Source organism: Phyllostomus discolor, chromosome 6, assembly GCF_004126475.2.
Source record: "Phyllostomus discolor isolate MPI-MPIP mPhyDis1 chromosome 6, mPhyDis1.pri.v3, whole genome shotgun sequence".
Classification (NCBI taxonomy): domain Eukaryota; kingdom Metazoa; phylum Chordata; class Mammalia; order Chiroptera; family Phyllostomidae; genus Phyllostomus; species Phyllostomus discolor.
In genome coordinates, this window is record NC_040908.2 from 147,906,050 (window position 1) to 147,925,621 (window position 19,572).

Here is a 19,572-nt window from a genome sequence, read left to right on the forward strand (position 1 = left end):
AGGCCCTCCTTTAGGAGATGGCTCCTTGGGAAGAACAGGTGTATCAGGCTTCTCCCGCTTAGTGAGAGTCCAGCGCAGGTGAATCACAAAATCAGAAAAGAGGGCAGCATTTGGATTCCACTGCCACTCCCAAGGAAAGGCCATCCCTGAGGAGGGAAAGGCAGAAATGGAATGAGACGGCCAGAGGAAGGGTGAGGGACTGATGGATGAATATCCTCATGGAAGGTCATTTCAAGTCATTTGGTTGGGGTCAGTTCCAAGATTTTAATCGAAGAGGATAATATTTGTTACTATTTCCAAAAACAATAGCTATTACTGGCAGGTGTTCATACACGTAAGGTGTTTGGCTAAGGCCTTTACAGAGACTTAAAGTTTAGTGCATCAGGGAGTGGACCCTGAAGACTCCAGACCCCCCAAACCCTGGATTTGCATCCTAGCCTTGCCATTTCTCCCAGCAGTGTGCCTTTGGGCAAGGTCCTAATTTCTCTGAGCCTCAGTTTACCCACCGGTAATAAAAATGGTAATAAGATCTATAATAAAACAACAACAATAATAAGACCTACCTCAAAGGTTGTAGTGAGGATTAAATAAGCTAATATACACAAAGCACTCAGAAGAGCAATGAGCACATCGCAAACACTCAGAGTTAGTGTTGCATTTAATCCTTACAACGACCCCCAGAGACAGGTGTTATTATGATTGTCCTTATTTTCCAAAAGAGGAAACAAAAAGCTCAGCAAGTTTAGGAACTTGTCCAAAAATAGCCAACACTAAAGAGAGATAAACCAGGTCTTGAACCTTTGTTTGTCCATCCAGTGCAGTCATTCAATCAGTAGTTATCAGGTGCCTACTACGGGGCAGGTGTTGCAACTCCAGCATGAGCAAAAATAATGTTCCTGCACATGTAATGTTTACATTTTTTCGGTGGGGTTGGGAGGAGATGGGACAAATTATTCGAAAAACTGTATGTAATACATCAGGCTAAGATGTCTTAGCCTGCAGGATGCTAAGATGAAGAGTGAAGCATAGTAAAGGCCAGCGCGCACTGGGTAAAGAAGTCAGCTCGGCAGTCGGGGTGGAGGAGACGAGGTTGCTGTTTTCGGAAGGACATCGGGGAAGGTCTCTCTGCTAGGTCAAAACTGAGCAGAGAACTGGAGGGAGCAAGGCACTAAGCATCACTGAAATTCAGGGCAGCAGTATCCAGACGGAAGTTTCTGTGGCAGAACTGCACTTGGAGGGACACAGGACAAGCAAGGCGGTCTGCGTGGCTGGAGTGGAGACGTGAAAGAGGACAGAATGCTGGGAGGTGAGAAGAGAAGAGTATCTCCTATGTATAAGGGAAGGGGAACTAGAAATGGGTCTGTCCGCTCCCCACAGGGTGGCCCCCTCTGTCTGCCCAGGAGCAAGGCTGGGAAGGTACACCTGAGGGCTCACAGCCCTCCCCAGGGATGGGCATTTATCTCTAGCTCCCAGGCTCCACCAGCCAGCCTCACGTGGTTGGCTGCTACCAAGAGCATCTTCCCGAACCACAGCTGGCTGAATCTGGCAGGAATGCCATCTCCGTAGAAGCTACCATAATAAATGCATAGAAATCTCAGGAGAAATACAGTTTTGAAAATCAAGCTCATCAAAGATCATCTTAGAGTCTTGCTTCCCACCAGCCACCTACTTTCCCACAATCCAGGGGAATCTGTACATCTTCCAACGCGCTGCTACCTCTTGGCTAAAGGCAGCTTTTTAATAAGCCATCAAACACGCCCTGTTCTTTCATGGCCAGTCAGCACTGAATGTCCCCAAGAAACCCCAGGCTGACTGGCCAAACACAAGTGGGAAAAGGGGTGGGTGGGAAGGGAACATCCTTTAGCCTTCACCTCTCAAGCACAGGTCAGGTGTGTCAACCTCACCTTGACTGAACCTGCATTGGAAGAACTCTCCGTCTCACCAGGTCGGAGGTCTTTGGTTCTCGGCAGGCTAGGAAACAAGAGGCAATGCTGGGTAATTTTTTTTTCCATTTGAACCGTTCACATTCATTCAGTTCAGATTCACACCCGACCACCCTTCCTGGACACCGGGCGCACATTCCCCAGGCTCTCAGAGGCGTGAGGCATGCCAGCCAAGCATGGGCGGTGCTGTCCGCGGAAGAGCACCCTGCCGTTCAACCACGGCGACCCCGCCTCTGCAGAGCCCAGGGGTGCGCTTCGCCGGTGCGCAGACCCACCCGTGTGACTTGGAACAACAGCAGCTGATAGACCAGGTCTACCCATTCACATCAATAGTATCAGCAAACTGGGTCAAAAGGGAATAAAAAGTGGAAGTGATGGTCCTGAAATCTAGCCCCGCAGAGGGAACCACAGGGTTCTCCTCTAAAAGCAGAAGCCGCCCATCAGTGAGTCTCCGGCCACTGATTCCTCCGCGTTCGTTCTCCGCAGCTGCAGCTCCCGACAATCGTTGGAGGGCAACTCAAAGCCCATTGCGTTTTTGAAGTCTTTTTTATTTTTCTTTACAAGTGAAAAGAAATCCGACCCATCTCACTTTCTCAATCAAAGCAGCCAACACTCATCCAATTAGCAACCTAGAGAACTTTCGTTGTGTTAACAACTTGTAAGAGGAGAGATGACAGACATCTCCAAGGACGCGTGTGACGCCATTTCCATACTTAATGAAACGGAGAATCAGAGTCTGTGCTGGTGGGGATGAAAGTCGCTTCTGGCGAAAGTCTAAAGTGGCTTATTCCTTTCACAAACCCTTCTCTTTCATCCCCTTTCCCATGATTAGGGTTGTGGACAATTACCCAGAAGGGAAAGTGGAGGATGGAGGCAATTATCTGGATAATCTAGGCCAAGGACACGCTTTTCTTCTCTGGAAACAACCAGATAATTGTGACCTGCCCCCCCAAGAGAGGGGTTGTTGACCTGGAGCAAGTAGTGAGAAACTGCACATCCCCACTGCCAGGGGGTGAGGGCCAAAGTTCTCTATAGAGCATTCCATTTTTGGGGGTCCCAAACCACCTTTTTATTCAGGTACCTCCCAGATTCCCAGATTGCCTCACTTTAAGTTGACATGATTCTCTCCCTTCCGCCTACACCTCTCTTCTTCCCCTTGGTCTTCCGACTGGAATATCGTCCCAGATCCTCTCCACCTCCACCAATCTTCCTCAGCCTCCGTGGCTGGCTCCAATCCTGTTTGCTCAGTGAAACTGTCCACATTTCTGGCAACAGGATCTCTCCTTCCTCTGAACGTATACTACTCGTCTCTTCCTAGAATTCTGCCTCGAGTGTTCAAGGGTTTCCTGTTTTTTAAAGATGTTTTTAAACATTTTAACACCTCAAAACTCTGTCCACCTAGGCTGGCAGCCATGATGTGTCTATTTTGTTCTTTTATTTCCTGCACAGATGTATAGGACATAGCGAGTACATAAACGGAGCTATAAAAATGCATGTTGATTGCTTCACTCCTGCCCTTGGGTTTGCATGTGAAAGCTCAGCCCCGCCATCTTTCCTAAACTGCTGTGATACCTATGTCTCTTGTCTTGATCACATTGGGATGTTGTTATTAGGATGAGCAGGGTCGGAGCAGTGCAGGACAGAAGCAAATGGTTTCAGGGATGGTTTCCAACTGAAAATGAATAAATGTATGGTTCCAGGGAGAACTTAAGAGAGAAAGACACTTTTTCCCTGGGCTCGAAAACATGTACGGGAGCTACCAAAAAGTCCAGCACCTCTATCTCTATCTCAATAGACTTCAGAAATACCTGGGGTTACCTTTTATGCAGATGGGCTGCTTCCCTGACCACTCTCCATTCTGCTGGCAAGTTCTGTTTTCGTTGCCACTAAGAACATACGAGCTGTTACAAAAGAAGGAGACAACGGTGCCAATTTTTGCATAGCGCCCACTGATGAGCCCAGGGCCTCCTGTGATCTTCTTGTACCCATTGACGGGGCCCCCGGGGTCTGAGCAGTTTCTTTCTTCAACGACTAGAGAGAGAACAAAAGAAAAGGAGAATTTAACAGTCTGAAGCATTGCATCGTAGAATTGAATCTTTTCATGTCTCATTGAATGGAAAAGGCAGCGATACAGAGCCTGCTAACAGTGGCACTCAACGAAACCACCAAGACAAAGCTTACAATAAAGAATGCATGTATTAGTCATATCATTCCCTTTGTAAATGATTTATCCTTAAATGGAAAAGTATTTCGTTCTCTAGGTAAAGAAACTTGATGCCACATCTGGCTCACGTTCACTTCTTTCTTAGAGTGTGGGGGCTGGGCAGGCCTAGGCAGAATAGACATTCGCCTGGATTTTATGGCCAGTATACAAGGGTTATTATTTTTCAGTGTTTCTGTATTATCTCCTTTGTCCCCTAAAGCTTGGGCAATTAAACTAGACTATTTCCTATTTTTGTTGTACCCAGAAAGTAGAACTGATTTTTAAAAAGACTGCACATATACAATGAATTTAGATTTTATATTTCATCCTCAGGAATATAAATGTATTGGAAGTAATTGTTAAAAATACTAGAACACAATATCAATTCAGAGATACAACAAATTTCCCTTGATGTCCAAATATGACTTTGCGTCTAAACACCGACCAATGTTCATTACAAAGGTATTTCTATTCTCTAATTCATGATGGGAAGCTACTTAAACAGCATCACCAGCTCTTCTGAACACTGAACAGGATATTAGACATATCCTGAAAGTATTCTATCAGATAGCTAACAAACACATTTTTCTCAGATGGATTGTAGCACACAGTACTGAATACCACTTGCCTAAGGACACAGAGCAAGGTCCCTGAAGAATCCAACCTTTAATTCCTGATTTTGGGTGCCAATCACTCTATTAGTCTTCCCAGTCTCTTTTCAACCATTTTTTTCTAAGACACAGGCTCGCTCCTAGAGGACAGTCTCCACGCAATGCAATCATGCTTCTGGCATGCTGCACCCAAGTCCCTGTGTACCCTTTTACCAACTTGACCTTCCACGTGAGCTTTATTGCTGAGAGCTGGCCCCCGCCACCTTCAGAGGCCTGCCCTTGGGTGTGGGCACCGTCTTCTTCACAGGAAGAGCTGAAAAATGCCTCCATTTTTATCCCCTTGCTCACCATGCACATCCCAGGGTTGTCATAGCAAATGACTGATGGTTGTGAAAGTACAAAAGTCCAACTGCTATTCTTCTGGGTGCCATTTAACTCCCCAGCACCCGCACAGGGCTGGGCTGAGGCTGAGAGTTCAGTTGAAATTTTTCTTGCTTGATTTCTTTTTCTTTCCTCTCTTGCTCCCCCAGTTGCCGTCCTGGTTGGTCCTGGGAGTACTTCCTTTAATAAACCACTTGGACCCAAATGCTTGAATTAGAATCTGTTTTGAGAGGAAACTAACCTTCACCCAGGTCATCGGGCAACTAGAGAGGCTGGAGCTCATCAGGGGGCCCCCAGCCTCCACAGATATGCTCAGGCTCCAGGCCAGCCGCACACAAGGAAGAGCTGTTTTACCTGAAGGGATCCCATGCTCTGGAACAATGGGCTTCCCCGGGCTACACAGTGTGGACCTAGAACCCACCATCAGTAGATTCTCCCTAATGATTTGGTGCAGTCTGAGTAAAGCCAGGGACCTCTGTACAACCCTGGGACACACAGGAGGTCCCAACAATGACTGAGACTGAATCACTTATGATTCTGAACTATGGGCCTTAGAATTAGATCTAAGTAGATTTAAATCAAGTAAAGCTAGTATATCTTTCACTCTCCTAGCTGACTGGCACACTAAGATTCATACTCAGGGCAAGGTAGCTGAGATGACCGGGTCTAGAACACCCACAAGAAATGGACGTGATGATGGAGACATCAGGGAGCGTGTCAGGAAAATGTGGAGGCATTTTTTAGGAAACGTGGCCCTTCAGTGCCCACAAATATCACTCTTTCTGGCCCTGGAGTCAGGTCAATTATACTGAATGTGGCAAAAGGAAGTCCACACTCTTCCTCCCTAACCTGGGGGATGGACTCCCCTCACTCTCCCTCTGCTTCAATGGCCGTGAACTCGGGGGGCACATCCCAGCAGTGGCAAGAAAACAGACCTCTTCTTCCACTATATCACTGCCCACCAACTATGCCCTTGGTCATAAAATAAATTTTTCTAAGTGAATCTAGAATGTTAACTTGATACACCAGACTCCTGTGAACCTTTGCCTTTTCCTTTTGCTTCAATCTCAAAGCTGTCAGTTTACATTTGGAGACAAAATCTGTAAAAGCCCCCAGGAACCAAAGAATCCAGTCACTGCTTTGCCTTTTGGAAGTCCAGCATGTGCTTCTACAGAGAAAGACTATGAAATGTCGTGAGCTATTGATTTCACTGATTGTCTTGCACCTTCTACTTAATGAGAGCGTCTCTGTGCCCAGCAAGATAAGGCATCGGCAGATGTTTTTTTTCTGTAACTATAACACAGAAATTTTTGGTTTAAATCCAGACATAGAAATGATGACAGTTAAGCCTTGAGACATCTCAAAGTTCTCCTAAGCCTCACTTAAGTACTTACAAAAATATGGATTGGGGCCTTCCTTCCAGTTATTTATTCCCCAAGTCATTGGGGGAGTAGATATAGATGTTGTGTATATGTAAATGTATTTTTTTTCATTAGCATCAATTTATCCTAAGTGATTACGCCTTCCTCAAATGTACTTCTAAAATTACACCAGAACTTACGGCCCTAACCCAGGAATAAAGTAAAGAGAAATATGGGGGCCTGAAGTGAATTTGAATGGGGAAAGCATCTCAGAAACTATCACCCAACCCCAGCAGTTAACAATTGTCTGAGTTGCAACAAAGATTTCATCATGTACAATTGATAGAGCTGGGTTGGTACCACCTAGCCTGTGGTGTTTTCTAAAGAAAACCTCTTATTCTGCAGGAGGGAGCCTGGGTGAAATGGAACCAGGCCTAATTGAGATGCTCCTGCTAAGAAGAACCGCTGGAGATCTGTTAGAATCTGAGCCCCCTGATGCATCACATTCGTGTTCTCCCTGTGGCACCAAACAGTGCTGTGGACACAGAATTACTGTTTAACCAGGGCACGTGTTGAAGTTAATGCAGTGTGACCAGTCGATCAAGGGCATGATTACAAAAGATGAGATGGTTAGCAGAGGCCCAGTGACCCTTCCCTGTGACAGGAGCAGCCACATTCTAAGCCCTGCCTGAAAAATGCTAGATGGCAAAGTTTGACTGAGTCCCTCAGAAGAATCCAAGTCCTTTGAGAAGCATCGGAGGCTTGCTACACGAACGGCACTGCAGTCTCCACTCACTTCCACCACCCCACCCTGTGAAGAACTGGGCTGGCTCTTATGCACAGAGAACTCTGTGTGTGTGTGTGTGTGTGTGTGTGTGTGTGTGAGATATCAGTTCTTGGATCTGACACTGGGTTTTTTTCATCAATATACAGAAAGTCATATTTTGAGCATCCTTCCGACAACCCAACCCTGAAACAGGTATTATGCAGCACTGATCAAGGGCTTACATAATAGTTTAAAGAAACAACCCAGCGGTGATCTAGCGAACCTGAGCTCTGGCCCTCCATTAAGTCAGCTCCTCAGAGAGATACTTGCACGGAGTGGCTGCAGGTTGGGGGCCCCCAGAAGCAGGCTGGAAGATGAGGTTTGAGTGCAGGTAGTTTTTCAGGTGCACATCCCAGGAAAGACCAAACATTGTGTAGGGGAAGTAAGACAGGGAAGTTCACAGGAACAAGGAAGTTATCACCGGAGGCAACTGAGGCTCAATGCCTTTGGGAAACGCTGGGAGACAGTGCAGAACCTGCCGTGGAGTCATCCTACCCAAGGAGCAAGGGATACGAGTCATTACCTACCAACAGCCCTCAACCTGTTATTGAAAAATGACGAATAAACAATAACTTCTCAGAGCCTCCAGCCTGCCCACACACATGAGCCAGTGGGCTCTGAGAGGTACAAAGAGCCCTTTGGCGGAGTTGCCAGAGTGTGGGGTTGGAGCCCGTGGGGCAGTGAGCACAGGAGTGGTATAAGCATAATAAAGACTTTTTTTCTTTTCAGGGACGGTGAAAGGATCTAGTTTTTAGAAATATTTGGTATAAAATCAGACTAAATATTTGTTATTTACAAAACTGAAGGGGAAAACATTTTTCCAGCAACCCATTTTTAGACAAAGAGAGGAAAGGGATTATCATAAAATGGATATTTGCATTTCTGAATGAACTTGTTGTGTTTATGTTCCTTCAATACACAATTAGAACCTAAAGCATCTCAAGCACTTCTCTTTTTGCCTTTGCTGCCAGGAAGCTCAGAATCAGAGTCATTGGAGGCTGATCACTTCATCTGATGCAAAATCTGAAGCTGAATTTAACTCTCTCATCCTGTCTAGTATTTTTGTTTGCTCACTCTTGCCCTGCTCCTACATTATTTTATTTTCTGTTAATTACTATTATTTATACCTGCTTGCTTGGAGAAACAGTTTGATGTCATTTGCAAAGCTGTACTAAAAACATACACTTCTTTTCCAAAATGTTATACTAGTGAAATATTTACGGTACCCAGAGAGACACCAGAAGGGGGAAAATGAAGTCAGAGTACTATGTCTCTTCAGCAGGAGCTACATATCAGAGCTGTAAGATCATCTAGGAATGTGAGCAAAGCAGACAGATCCGGAGTCAACAGAATTCATTGCCCTGCTGTCTCGCTGGGTGGGAGCTGGGAGCCGGAGGCACGTGACCCTCAGTTCTTCACACGCTCTTGGTGTCCACTCGCTCTCACTCGTCACCGAAATCAAGGAAACCAACTGTGACAGAACTCCGGTCGTGTTTGGAAAAGGCATTAACTTTCCCACTGGGGCTTTGTTCATTCTGCAAACAGATTTATCACGAGACCAACCCCCTGGATGGGCTTTCTCTTTTCCTCACTTTTTTTCCCCCCGTTCAGTTTTCATTGGAGTTGGGTGCCTCTGGACCAAATCCAATTATCTTTTACTCCCACAAGGGTCTTCCCCAACCAGGAATAATGACACCAACTGGTGATGTAATCTCCACTGAAAACCCTTTTCATCCCTTTCCAGCTGATGGCATCCTGCCCCCTGCTGTTATCCAGCCCTCAGTGGACATGAAGGAGACAGTGCCTGTGTGAAATTATGCCTGGATTGCACACACTGCTATTTACTCATCCGGCAGCAGTTTGGAGGCTGAGGCTCCCAGTTAGCGATTTGATCTTAATCGGCATTGTCCTTGGCCCCTGGTACACTGTGCCTCTCAGATACCGCTTTTCAGGTGTTTGGATGGCCTAGTTAATAGAACAGCTGAAACCACCTGTGCCTAAGAGACAGGAACTCCCAGTCCTTTTACTTTGGTTCAAAATCACCCTGACACATCCTCATTTGGTAGAGATGACAACCTAGGTAACTGCTAGAAACTTCGCTGTCCTCTACCTAGTAGGTCTGCTTGGTTATAGCCTTCTTGGTGCACCCCCAAATCTCAAAAGGTTTCTGAGTGAGGTCTGGGTGTGTGCGATGGGGCTGGGTAATAACACAAAACCGCTGAGAAATGTCTCCCATGGTATTCATAGACAACCTTCAAAATACAAGAAATGTGCACCATGGAAATGGCCCACCCGGAGCACTTCTGCTCTCTCTGGCCTTGGGAGTCAAGAGCATGACCTTTCAGAAGAGTCCTGAGCTGCCCAGCACATCGGAGTCCTAAGAGGTCAGCACTTCTCACCGTTGCCATCACTGACGGCCTCACTGGAAGAAGTTGTTGCCTGGAACTATCTGGCATGTGGCATTCTCCTCCACACTTTGAGGAGCCAAGATTGGAATTGTCTTATGGGTCTGCCAAGTAGGAGAAAAGATATCAATACTGTATAGGCCTGCCTTACCTCTTCTGGTACCTGACAGATGCTCAAAAGCTCTGGCTGGATGAATCTGTAAAGCAAAGAGGATGATAGTGCCTCACCCGTGGGGATGTTGTGATAATTAAACAAGGCAATGTCTCATAAGGCACCAAGCCTGGCGATAATGAGAACGGAGATAATAATAACTCCAATTGCTGGGGTTTTTTTAATAGTTGGATACTAACAGACATGCTTTAAGTTTTACAAAGACGAAGCTTTTACCTTCTGAATCAGGGTGAGGGACAAGGAGAAAATGCCCCATGAGACAGGAGCCTTTAAGGAAAATGGGGGCTCTATGGCCTTTGCCAAGGGGCCGCAGTCAGACTCAGGGTCCCCAGTGGCAGGGATGCTTATTTCTGTCAGAAGTTCATTGTGCTTTGCCCTTATGTTCTACTCTTTGCACCCTCTTCCCTTGGCGGGCATACAGCCCATTCTAGTAATAATAGCTTAGCTCTTAATCCAGAACCAAAATAAAGTCTGCCTCCTGCATTAAGTCCTGCCTCAGTGACCTCATCTGCCCAAGAAAAAGCTAAGAGGGACTGGACAAGCAGCAGGCCCGTGGAAGCACATTGTTAACAACAGAATGGGGGGACCTAGCCCTTTCTGCACTGATGAGCGCTCCATTCCCAGCTCCTGGAGACAGTGGGGCGGGAGAGTTGATTACCTGTCCTCTTACTATTTGGTTGGGATGCTGTCCTAACTGAAAGAGTTGCCGACTAGCAACATGCACCCCTTATATGCTGACCCCCAAGCATCTTCCCTGAATGAGATGTAGCAACGCTTTGGTTAAGAGGCCACAGGCCCATGGAGCTCAGCAGAGTTAATGCTACAACGTTGCTTGGCCTACGCAGACTCAGGGTCACCCAATAAGGAATGATCCAAATGAAAGGGAAAAGTTTCCCTTGAATTATAAAAACAAGCAACAAACACCTTGATAACCACAGCCTCCACTGTGCTTAGTGACAACTTTCGCTGTCCAGATCTAAATTCAAATGGGATGGCATCCCTTTAAATACGCCAAGAAGGATGTCAGAGGTGCATTTCCATGTTAGGAAGGGAGAGTAGATGACAGGCTCAGGTGGAAGGTGGTGTGTAAGAGACTAGCTATCCACCAGCTGATGATCTTCCTGGGGCTCCTCCAGGCCCTGAAGGCTCTGAGTCATCAGTTCCTTGTGGGTACCAACCATGGATTTTCCAGGAATTATCCCTATCCGCACCACAACCTCCCAAGCCACATTGCTCACTCTCTTTTTGGCCTCGACCCTCTAGTACAATATGTAAATGATGCTCTGGAGTCCCAGTCTCCTCTACGACCACCAGGGGACTGACACACAGCCCACCATATGTTCAGCGAGTGACCGCTAAAAAAAAAAAAAAACCTGAGAAAAAAATGAAAGCTAACCATACAACATGATGCTTGGGTAACACGTTCTGGAGTTTCCCGTTCTTCCCGCCATTATTCCATTTATCCTCTCTAACAGTCCCCTGACTGGGCTGTCCCGGGTACAGAGGTACCCCATCCATCATGCCCAGCATGGGTGTCCTGTCGTGGGATCCACGATCCCTTTATGACAATGACATTGGTAGTGCCTACCTCCCCCTTTAAAGCCAGATCGTTCTTGCCCATAGGCGGTGCAGTGGTAGCAATGTGAAGTGTCTGGCAATGATTTGAGAAGAAGGGTTCACAGAGGAAGCTCAGAAAGTGTGGAAGAACCTTCTTAAACTCTGGAAGGAACCCTGCGGAAAGTGTGTCCTAACCGTGTAGTCTGTAGAAACTAGTGCCGTTGCCCTAACCCCTTCGCTGGAGGATCTACTGCTTTCTGCCAAACTTTTTAAATGGCCATAACGGGGCCAGAGTGGTAATAAAAATAATGGCTTCTATTACTCGACTCAGTACTCCTGGGGGTCATGTCCTTCCCCACTAACAGTCTGAGAAGTATTTGGCATTATTTTCCTGAACATCATAAATGGGGAAACTGAGGCTCTTGGGAGTTAAACGAGCCTCAGGAATTCAAGGTCACCTGGCTAGTAAACCGCAGGCCCAGAGTCAAACCAAGGTCTTTCTGAACACAGGTCCATGCTCTTCCTCCCCTGGAGTGCACCGTCTCTCTAGGAGTAAAGGTGCACCTGTCTTCCATATACTAAGGGCAAGATGGGACTCAAGAACAAAAAGCCAGTAACCAATGCTATTTGTACGATGCCTTAGCTGAGAGATCCGAGAACAATGCGTATGAAACCCAGCGAGGCTCCCAGCATATTATTTATCTGCCACTCATCGCTGGGGAGGGGAGGGTCTCGGCACACTCTCACTGCATCAGTGTTACCGTTTCCATGAAAACCCCAGAGTTCTTAACTGCTTCTTTCGGAACTTCACGGGTCGCCCCTTTGAAGCTCCAGTATAAAGTGCGCCTCTCATCCTGGGCTCTTTTCTTCCCAGCTCTTGGGACTGGCGAGTGGAAAACCTCCCGATGCTCCAAAACCCGAATGAATCCAGCTTCACCGTTTCTCTGTAATTGGTGGAAGCTGATTTGTTGTGTTCCAAGGCGCGTCAGAGCCCGCAGTGCCAGCATTGTGCCCGGACGTGGCCCGTTTCACGACGCTTCATTAGGATGCAGGGGGCAGCCCCGGCATCTCCAACTGGGCCAGAGGAACAAAGGCAACGTGGAAATTGGAGCAGGGCAATGAATCCCTCGCTCTCCACTTTTTCAAAACAAGATTCTGACCATTTACTCAAGAACTTATTTTTGTCCCTGTGTCCCACACAAAGAAACAGGAAACTTCAGAGGGAAAAGGGGGCCCCAGTCTCTTACATAGTGGCCCAAGGAGGCTGGGGTCACCAAGGGTGCTGGCAGGAGGCTGGCTTGACCCCAGAGCTGAAGGGAGAGCCACTCCTCCCCCGCCTTTGTTTTTCCTCTCAGAGAAGGGCACCTGGGAGCAGGGGAAAGTTCTTCTTTCCTGGGAAACAAGGGGAGCCTGAACACAGCAGCCCTTAAATATTGTATTTGGGGCTCTCGCACCCCCTCACCAACTGAACACGGATTGTTTCTTATCTTTCACCCACCACCCCCGGAAGTCCCAGTGAGAAATCTCCCCTCGGACCCGCGGGATTCCTTTGGAAATCAATCCATGTCCAATCTGAACCCAGTTTCTGAAATGCAAGTCCTAATTCTTATTTTGAGGATTGGTGTTAATAACAGCTCATTCTAAAAACTGGTCAAATTTTTCAGCGATCCTTCTGGCAACAGCCCTCAAAAGCTGAAATATCCACATCCTTTGAACTGACAGTTCAGCATCTACGAATGGATCTTACAAAAATAACCTCCACAGGTGAACCAAGAATTATGTGAGGACAGTCATTCATTGCAGCCCTATTCATGATGGTGAAAAACGAAACATGGTAACAACTTTATCTTAAGGGGCTGGATGGATACAGGACTGTCCCTCCATCCACACAATGGAATATGCAGCTGTTACTTTTTCAAGTGAGCTGGACCAGCGTGGACTGGCCTGGAAAAAATATCCATGATGGAGGCACTGAAAACAAGTAGAAAAATTGTATGTGTGCTTTAATCCATTCTTGTTTCTAACAGGGCTTTTCAACTGTGGCACGGCTGACATTTGGACTAGATTAGCTCTTGGTGGTGGGGGCTGCCCATGCATTTGCAGGAGGCTCTGCAGCAACCCTGGCCTCCGCACAGGAAATGCCAGTAGCATCCCCCCCTCCGGCAATCAAGACCACCAACAATGCTTCTGGACATTGCCAAAGGTCCCCTGGAAGTGGGAGTAGAGGACAAAACTTCCCCCGGTTGAGACCCAATGGTTTAAAAGAATGATTCATAGGCACCTTATGTTTGCACACCATAGAAAAAAGTCTGGAAGGATGCCCACTAAGTGGTTCACTGCTGGGAACCAGGGTTGGTCCGGAAAAGCAATGTTCTCCTTTTATCTTGCATCTCTCTGCTGCTTAGTGAGATGTAGGATGCCACAAGTATATACTGCTTCTATAATAAAGTGGACTATTTCTATTTCTATTCCACTCCCACTCACAGGCGCACACACAGAATTAGGATTTTCTTTGGAAAGGAGAGGCGAGCCCTGAGAGAGGACTCAACACAGACACGATGGGACAACCAGACGCAGCAAGTGATCACGTCGGGTCTCACCGGGCCCCGTGGGGAGAGTCATGTCTGAGAGGTTGGGAACGACGTGGGACATGTGAGAGGCTAGCCTGCAGCTTCGAATTGGATGCGGACCAGTGGCAGGCACCCTCTGCTTCCGGCCCTCCATCTGCCCGAAGCAGCATCTGTCTCTCCACAAGGACTTCGGGAGGACAGAGCATTAAAACAGTGGCTAAGAAGTGGTTTCCCTTATCTGATTTGGTGCTTCATAAATAAAAGGTGGAATTCTCACTAATATTTTCTTTGGTTCTTTTAAAGCTATTTTTAAAAAATATATTTCAGCCCTGCTGGTGTAGCTCAGTAGATTGAGCGCCGGCCTTGAACCAAAGCATCACAGGTTCGATTCCCAGTCAGGGCACCTTCCTGGGTTGTAGGCCACAGCCCCCAGCAACTGCACATTGATGTTTCTCTCCCTCTCTCTTTCTCCCTCCCTTCCCTCTCTAAAAATAAATAAATAAAATCTTTTTTAAAAATCAGTAGTTTAAAATATATATATATATATATATATATATATATATATATATATATTTCAGAGTTTGGAGAATCCCAGCATGCTTGGGTGTCTTATTAACCTTGAAAGCTTTACCTCCAGGGAGATATTTTCAGTTCATTGATAAACTCATGAGAAAAACAATAAAGCTTTTTTTCATTTTTTTGTTTTTCTAGATGATACATTGCTCTGGAAAAAACTGGTAAACATGGTTCAGGTTTGTTCAGAAATGACAAAGTAAAGTACCACAGACAAGGTTTCTGATGTCTCCTTCATTGACTTAGTTGGAACTCATGCTGAATTTCCAAGAAGAAAAAAAAAATCTAAATCTTATAGAACATAATCAAACATTGGGTCCCCACATTGGTGCCAGCAAATGACATAACTACTCACCACCAATATCTTCACTCAGTTACAACTACAGGGGACCAAGGGAATTATGGGTTTTGAACAATGTTTTGAAAAGTAGAAGGAAGGATTCTCTTCCGACATATACTGGTGTTTTGAGTTGACAGTTTGTAAATTGAGGTATGAATCAGTTCATAATGACATTTTATATTCTTTTTCATTATGTTCAGTTTGTTTTGTTTTTCTGAAAACAAAAACAATGCTGAGAAGTCCCTTCTTGGCTCATAAACTATTTATAAACAGTTTACTCAAAACTTTTGGACCAATTTCTTTTTCCTCCCTGATTAGAGACCCAGCTCTTACAGACACGTTAGCTTATTTGGCAATGTTTCACTTTTTATCCAAGTTTACCTTTTGTTTGTCAATATTGTACAGTTACTGCATCAAGAAATCGAGCCTTCTTCTTTTTTTTTTGCCCCCATCCCACCCCAAACTTCAGGGTTTGCCATTGTCAAGACTCCGGAATCACTCTATAGACAAATTCTCGAAACAAAGAGAAAACAACCCTTCTCTTCTCTGCCTCGCATACAACACAACAGCCCAATGAGGCAGGAACCACATAGGGGACAACATTCTCTAAGCATCTGGCACAATCACACTCAGGTCCGCTGTGCCAGACCCCAGCAAGGGCTGCTTTGAGTAGAATGGCATGGCACACGCAAGGACACGTTATTTGCAACCATGGCTTCCGTCTGCATTTGTTTGCAAGGAAAATTTGTGAACTCAATGGAAAGATGTATGAACTCGATACAATGCTGTCAGACCAGGCCCCTTATAGGTGACCACAAAACACCTGTGCATGCCAGTTAGAAGTAATTGTAGCAGACACTCTTGGTGCTCTGCCCTCGGATGCCTTTTCGCTCTTTCTGTGGGCCTCTTTCTATACCCCCCTGCCCCACCCAAGGCTGTATTGTTTTGTCTCCCATGGCCTGCACCCACCATCTCTTTGGCTGCTCAAAGGTACTGCAATCACTTGGTCCACGAGCATAGAAAGTAAGGCATGTTCTCCTACTTTCCCAGGCCAGCCCTTAGCCAATCACTGATTGCAGTGGGGGTATGAAAGCATAGCTCTCTTGCTTTAAAGCCAGGACATACTCTGAGATATAACTTACATTCCATTTCTCACTTCCAGTTAACAGGGAGGGTACGATTTCGCCCAAATTCAAGCTGTTATTTGGCTTCTTTCTCTTTCCAGCCCAGCTTCCTCGTTCCCTAACCAGCCTCTCCTGGGGGCATGTCTTTAATACATCACCTGTACACGCTTTCGCACTCCAGGATCTGCTTCAGGGAACCCTGCCTAGGCCGCCCTCAGTCTTCCTTTACTTTCCCCCAAATTTTGATTCTTCTTCTGCATACCTCATTCCCTGTTGATAGTTGCAGTCCATGACACCTGTTTTAGGTCTTACACTTCAGTTAGGACACATGTCATGCACAGGAACTTGGTTACCGGACTTGGCTCAGGCTTGATAAGCGATTTCTGGCCACAGTGTTTGAATTCCTCTCTGCCAGTGGCACAGTGCTGGGCACCACACCTCCACGATGCACAGTCCCGGTGCCGCCACGGGCAGTGGTCAGCACCGACTCTTCCCAAGGGCAGAGCCCCTGGCGGATACATGTTTAGACGCAGCAGATACACAGTTTCTCTCCTATGGCAAAAGTCTGAGTCTAATATCAGAGGCGAACCATGTCCTGCCTTTCAAGAACACAAATTAGAAACTTCCATTGCTTTGGAGTGAGTCATTCCTTTGAGTTAGTTTCCTCTTACTCCTGCTGTTTGGTGACCCCAGATGAATAAGGGCTACTAGTGAAGTGTTTTTTGCTTCTGTCTGCAGAAACTGGAGAACTTGGGGGATTCAATGGGACACCCAGGGATGGCCAGGCAGGAAGTGATGGGGGACTTGCTTGATGAGATTTATACTGGTGAAGTTTCATAGTCGGAAGATTTCTTTCCTCTCTGACTCCTCTAATCTGTACCCCTTCCTCCAACCCCATCTCATCCCAGAGAAGCAGGGAGCTTATCTCACTAATTCAGGATAAGAGGATAAGTTCCCTCACAGAAAAACATGGAATGCTTTCTCTGCATAGTCATAGGATACACAGTAGTCCCTCAATAAATGTTGGTTGGTTTATCTAGGACTTGCTTAACCTTCATTCCATAATTATAGGATAATCATGTAATTTGGCATCCAATTCAGGACACTTTTTAATTCTTACCCAAGGACATTTTTTCATTTCTTTTAAAGAGCAAGGGAAGGATTGAGGGAGGGGGAAGAGAGGGAAAGGAAGAGGAGAGAGAGAGAGAGAGAGAGATACCAATTGGTTGCCTTCTTGTACACACCCCAAGTGGGGATTGAACCCACAACCTGGGTGTGTGCCTTGACAGGGAATCAAACCCATGACCTTTCAGTCTATGGGATGACATTTTAATCAACTGAGCCATATTGGCCAGGGCAGGGACACTTTTGATTATTAAAGAGAATGCTATTAATAATTATGCCCAGACAAGATGCATAAACTGGGACTGTCCCTGGGAACTGGGGCTCATTATCACCCCACATAATTACCATCTTCAGCGCAGGGCTTCAGACTGCAGCAGCCACACTGGAGTCTGGGGATAGTGTCCCGGAGCACAGCTGCAAATCAGATCTTGGGACGGACAGGGAGTTCAGACTCTGAGCCACAGGAGAGCTGATGACCATGACCATTGCTTTGACTGTTGACACTTGCACATTGGTTTTGAGCTCTGAATTATTTGGGCCAACGAAGGTATATGTTTTCAGAGATACATGCAGCAGGTGAGGGCTGGAAATGTCAGCGGGCAAACCTGGGTGGTTCCAGACATCCTGATTCAGAGGCAGCCCAGCCTTCCTGAGATCCAGTGGACGGGAGTGTCCACATTATGTGCCACCTTGAGGAGACCAGCCCAGACACCAAGAAACAACACACCCAGAAAGCTCCCAAAGCCTTCTTCAAGCCGGCCCCACGTGACACTTTAACTCCCACACCCCAGGCATACTCACGGTTTTCACAGCGCTGCCCGGTGAAACCTGCCAGGCAGGCGCACTTGTAAGATCCCATTTGATCAACGACACAAGTCCCGTCATGGAAACAAGGCGATGAGGAACATGCTAGAAGAGAAAAAGCAATTTCTCTCAGTGCCACTGTGTGGTGCGTCCATTTCCTCAAGCCTGGGGCCCTGACCAGAGGCCTTCACTTGTCCATCGAAGTCTTCTTGCTATTTTTGCACTCCTTTTATTGAATGCATGCTACCATTGTTTGAGAATGCAAAAACAGGGACTCATGGACTGTCAAATGATGCTGATGTTATCTGATGTTCTCAAAGGCCCCAGAAGGATGCTCAAGACACCAACAGTCAGAAGAGCCCAAGCCCAACACAAACAGGCACACCTGTGACTAAAGCAGAAGCACCTTTCACCCTCACATAGGGACTCCAGGGGACAGAAGAAGCCTTGGGTAGCTTTAGATCATCCTTTCCAAGGAATCCCAGCATCCTGGATACTGGAGGAAAGGAGGTGGGAGATAATCTTCAGGGCCCTGCTGGAAGTGTACTCAAGAGTTCCCAAAGACACACTCTGCAAACAGAAGCCTCCTGAGATGGTGAAAGTTCTGGGCTCCAATGCGTTGGGGAAACACGACTGGTGTTAAGTGATATTAACCAGATTCCCCTTCTGCAGAACTTCTCGGAATACTCCACGCCCTCATATACAGTGCAGATATCTAAGAGAGTGTATGATGTTCCACCTTTCATGAACTTATTTGACCTGAGAACGTGCATTTTACAGTGTCTTGGGGAACATTTCTCTGTAAAGAACACTTTAGGGACCCCTTGTCTGCTTGGGATCCCCCAACCCTGTGTTCATTTCCTCACTTGTAGAATACATTGCCCAACCCAGTTCAGCAAGCCTGTGTTCGGTGTCTGCTCTGTTTAAGGCACCGGAGAGATGCAAAGATGAACCAAGAGCCTATGAGCCAGATCAAGCTTTTGGAAAAAAATTATACCATGACTATACCCTGAAGCATAACTCAGTTAGGGTCAAAAAAGAAAAGAATTATGAAATATTCAAAAAAGGGCAAAGCCGCAGCCCACTGGGACAAAAGAAAACATTTATCAAAAGAAGAAAGTCTGATATGACCTTGAAAGTCAGGATTTGACATGCAGAGCTGGGGAGGTGACTTTGTTCTTATTTTTTGAGTTTTATTTTAGATTTTTTTTATTTTTTCAAGTTTAATATTTTATTGTTTATGCTATTGCAGTTGTCCCAGTTCTCCCCCTTTGCCCCCTCCACCCAGCCCCCCACTCCCCAGGCAATCCCCCCACCATTGTCCAAGGGTCATGCATGTATGTTCTTTGGCTAATCCCTTCTCCTTCTCTCAACCAGTCCCCACCTCCTCCCTTCCCTCTTACAGCTGTCAGTCTGTTCCATTTTCGATGCCTGATTCTATATTGCTTATTAGCTTATTTTATTCTTTAGATTCCACATATAAGTGAGATCATATGGTAACTGTCTTTCACTGACTGGCTTATTTCACTCAGCATAACAGTCTCCAGGTGCATCCATGCTGTTGCAAAAGGTAAGAG

General features: G+C 46.3%; 1 protein-coding gene across 2 annotated transcripts in view; it reads right to left on the reverse strand.

Annotated features, from left to right (window-relative positions):
- PAMR1 (peptidase domain containing associated with muscle regeneration 1) overlaps positions 1-19,572 on the reverse strand; it is a 64,751-nt gene that overhangs the window by 5,465 nt on the left and 39,714 nt on the right. For both annotated transcript variants that reach the window (XM_028517297.2, XM_036029248.1), the window contains exons 6-8: positions 17,993-18,100; positions 3,762-3,974; positions 1,905-1,971 (exon numbers count right to left, since the gene is read on the reverse strand). In XM_028517297.2, coding sequence (XP_028373098.1) covers positions 1,905-1,971; positions 3,762-3,974; positions 17,993-18,100 — 388 coding nt within the window. The remainder of the gene's footprint in view (positions 1-1,904; positions 1,972-3,761; positions 3,975-17,992; positions 18,101-19,572) is intronic.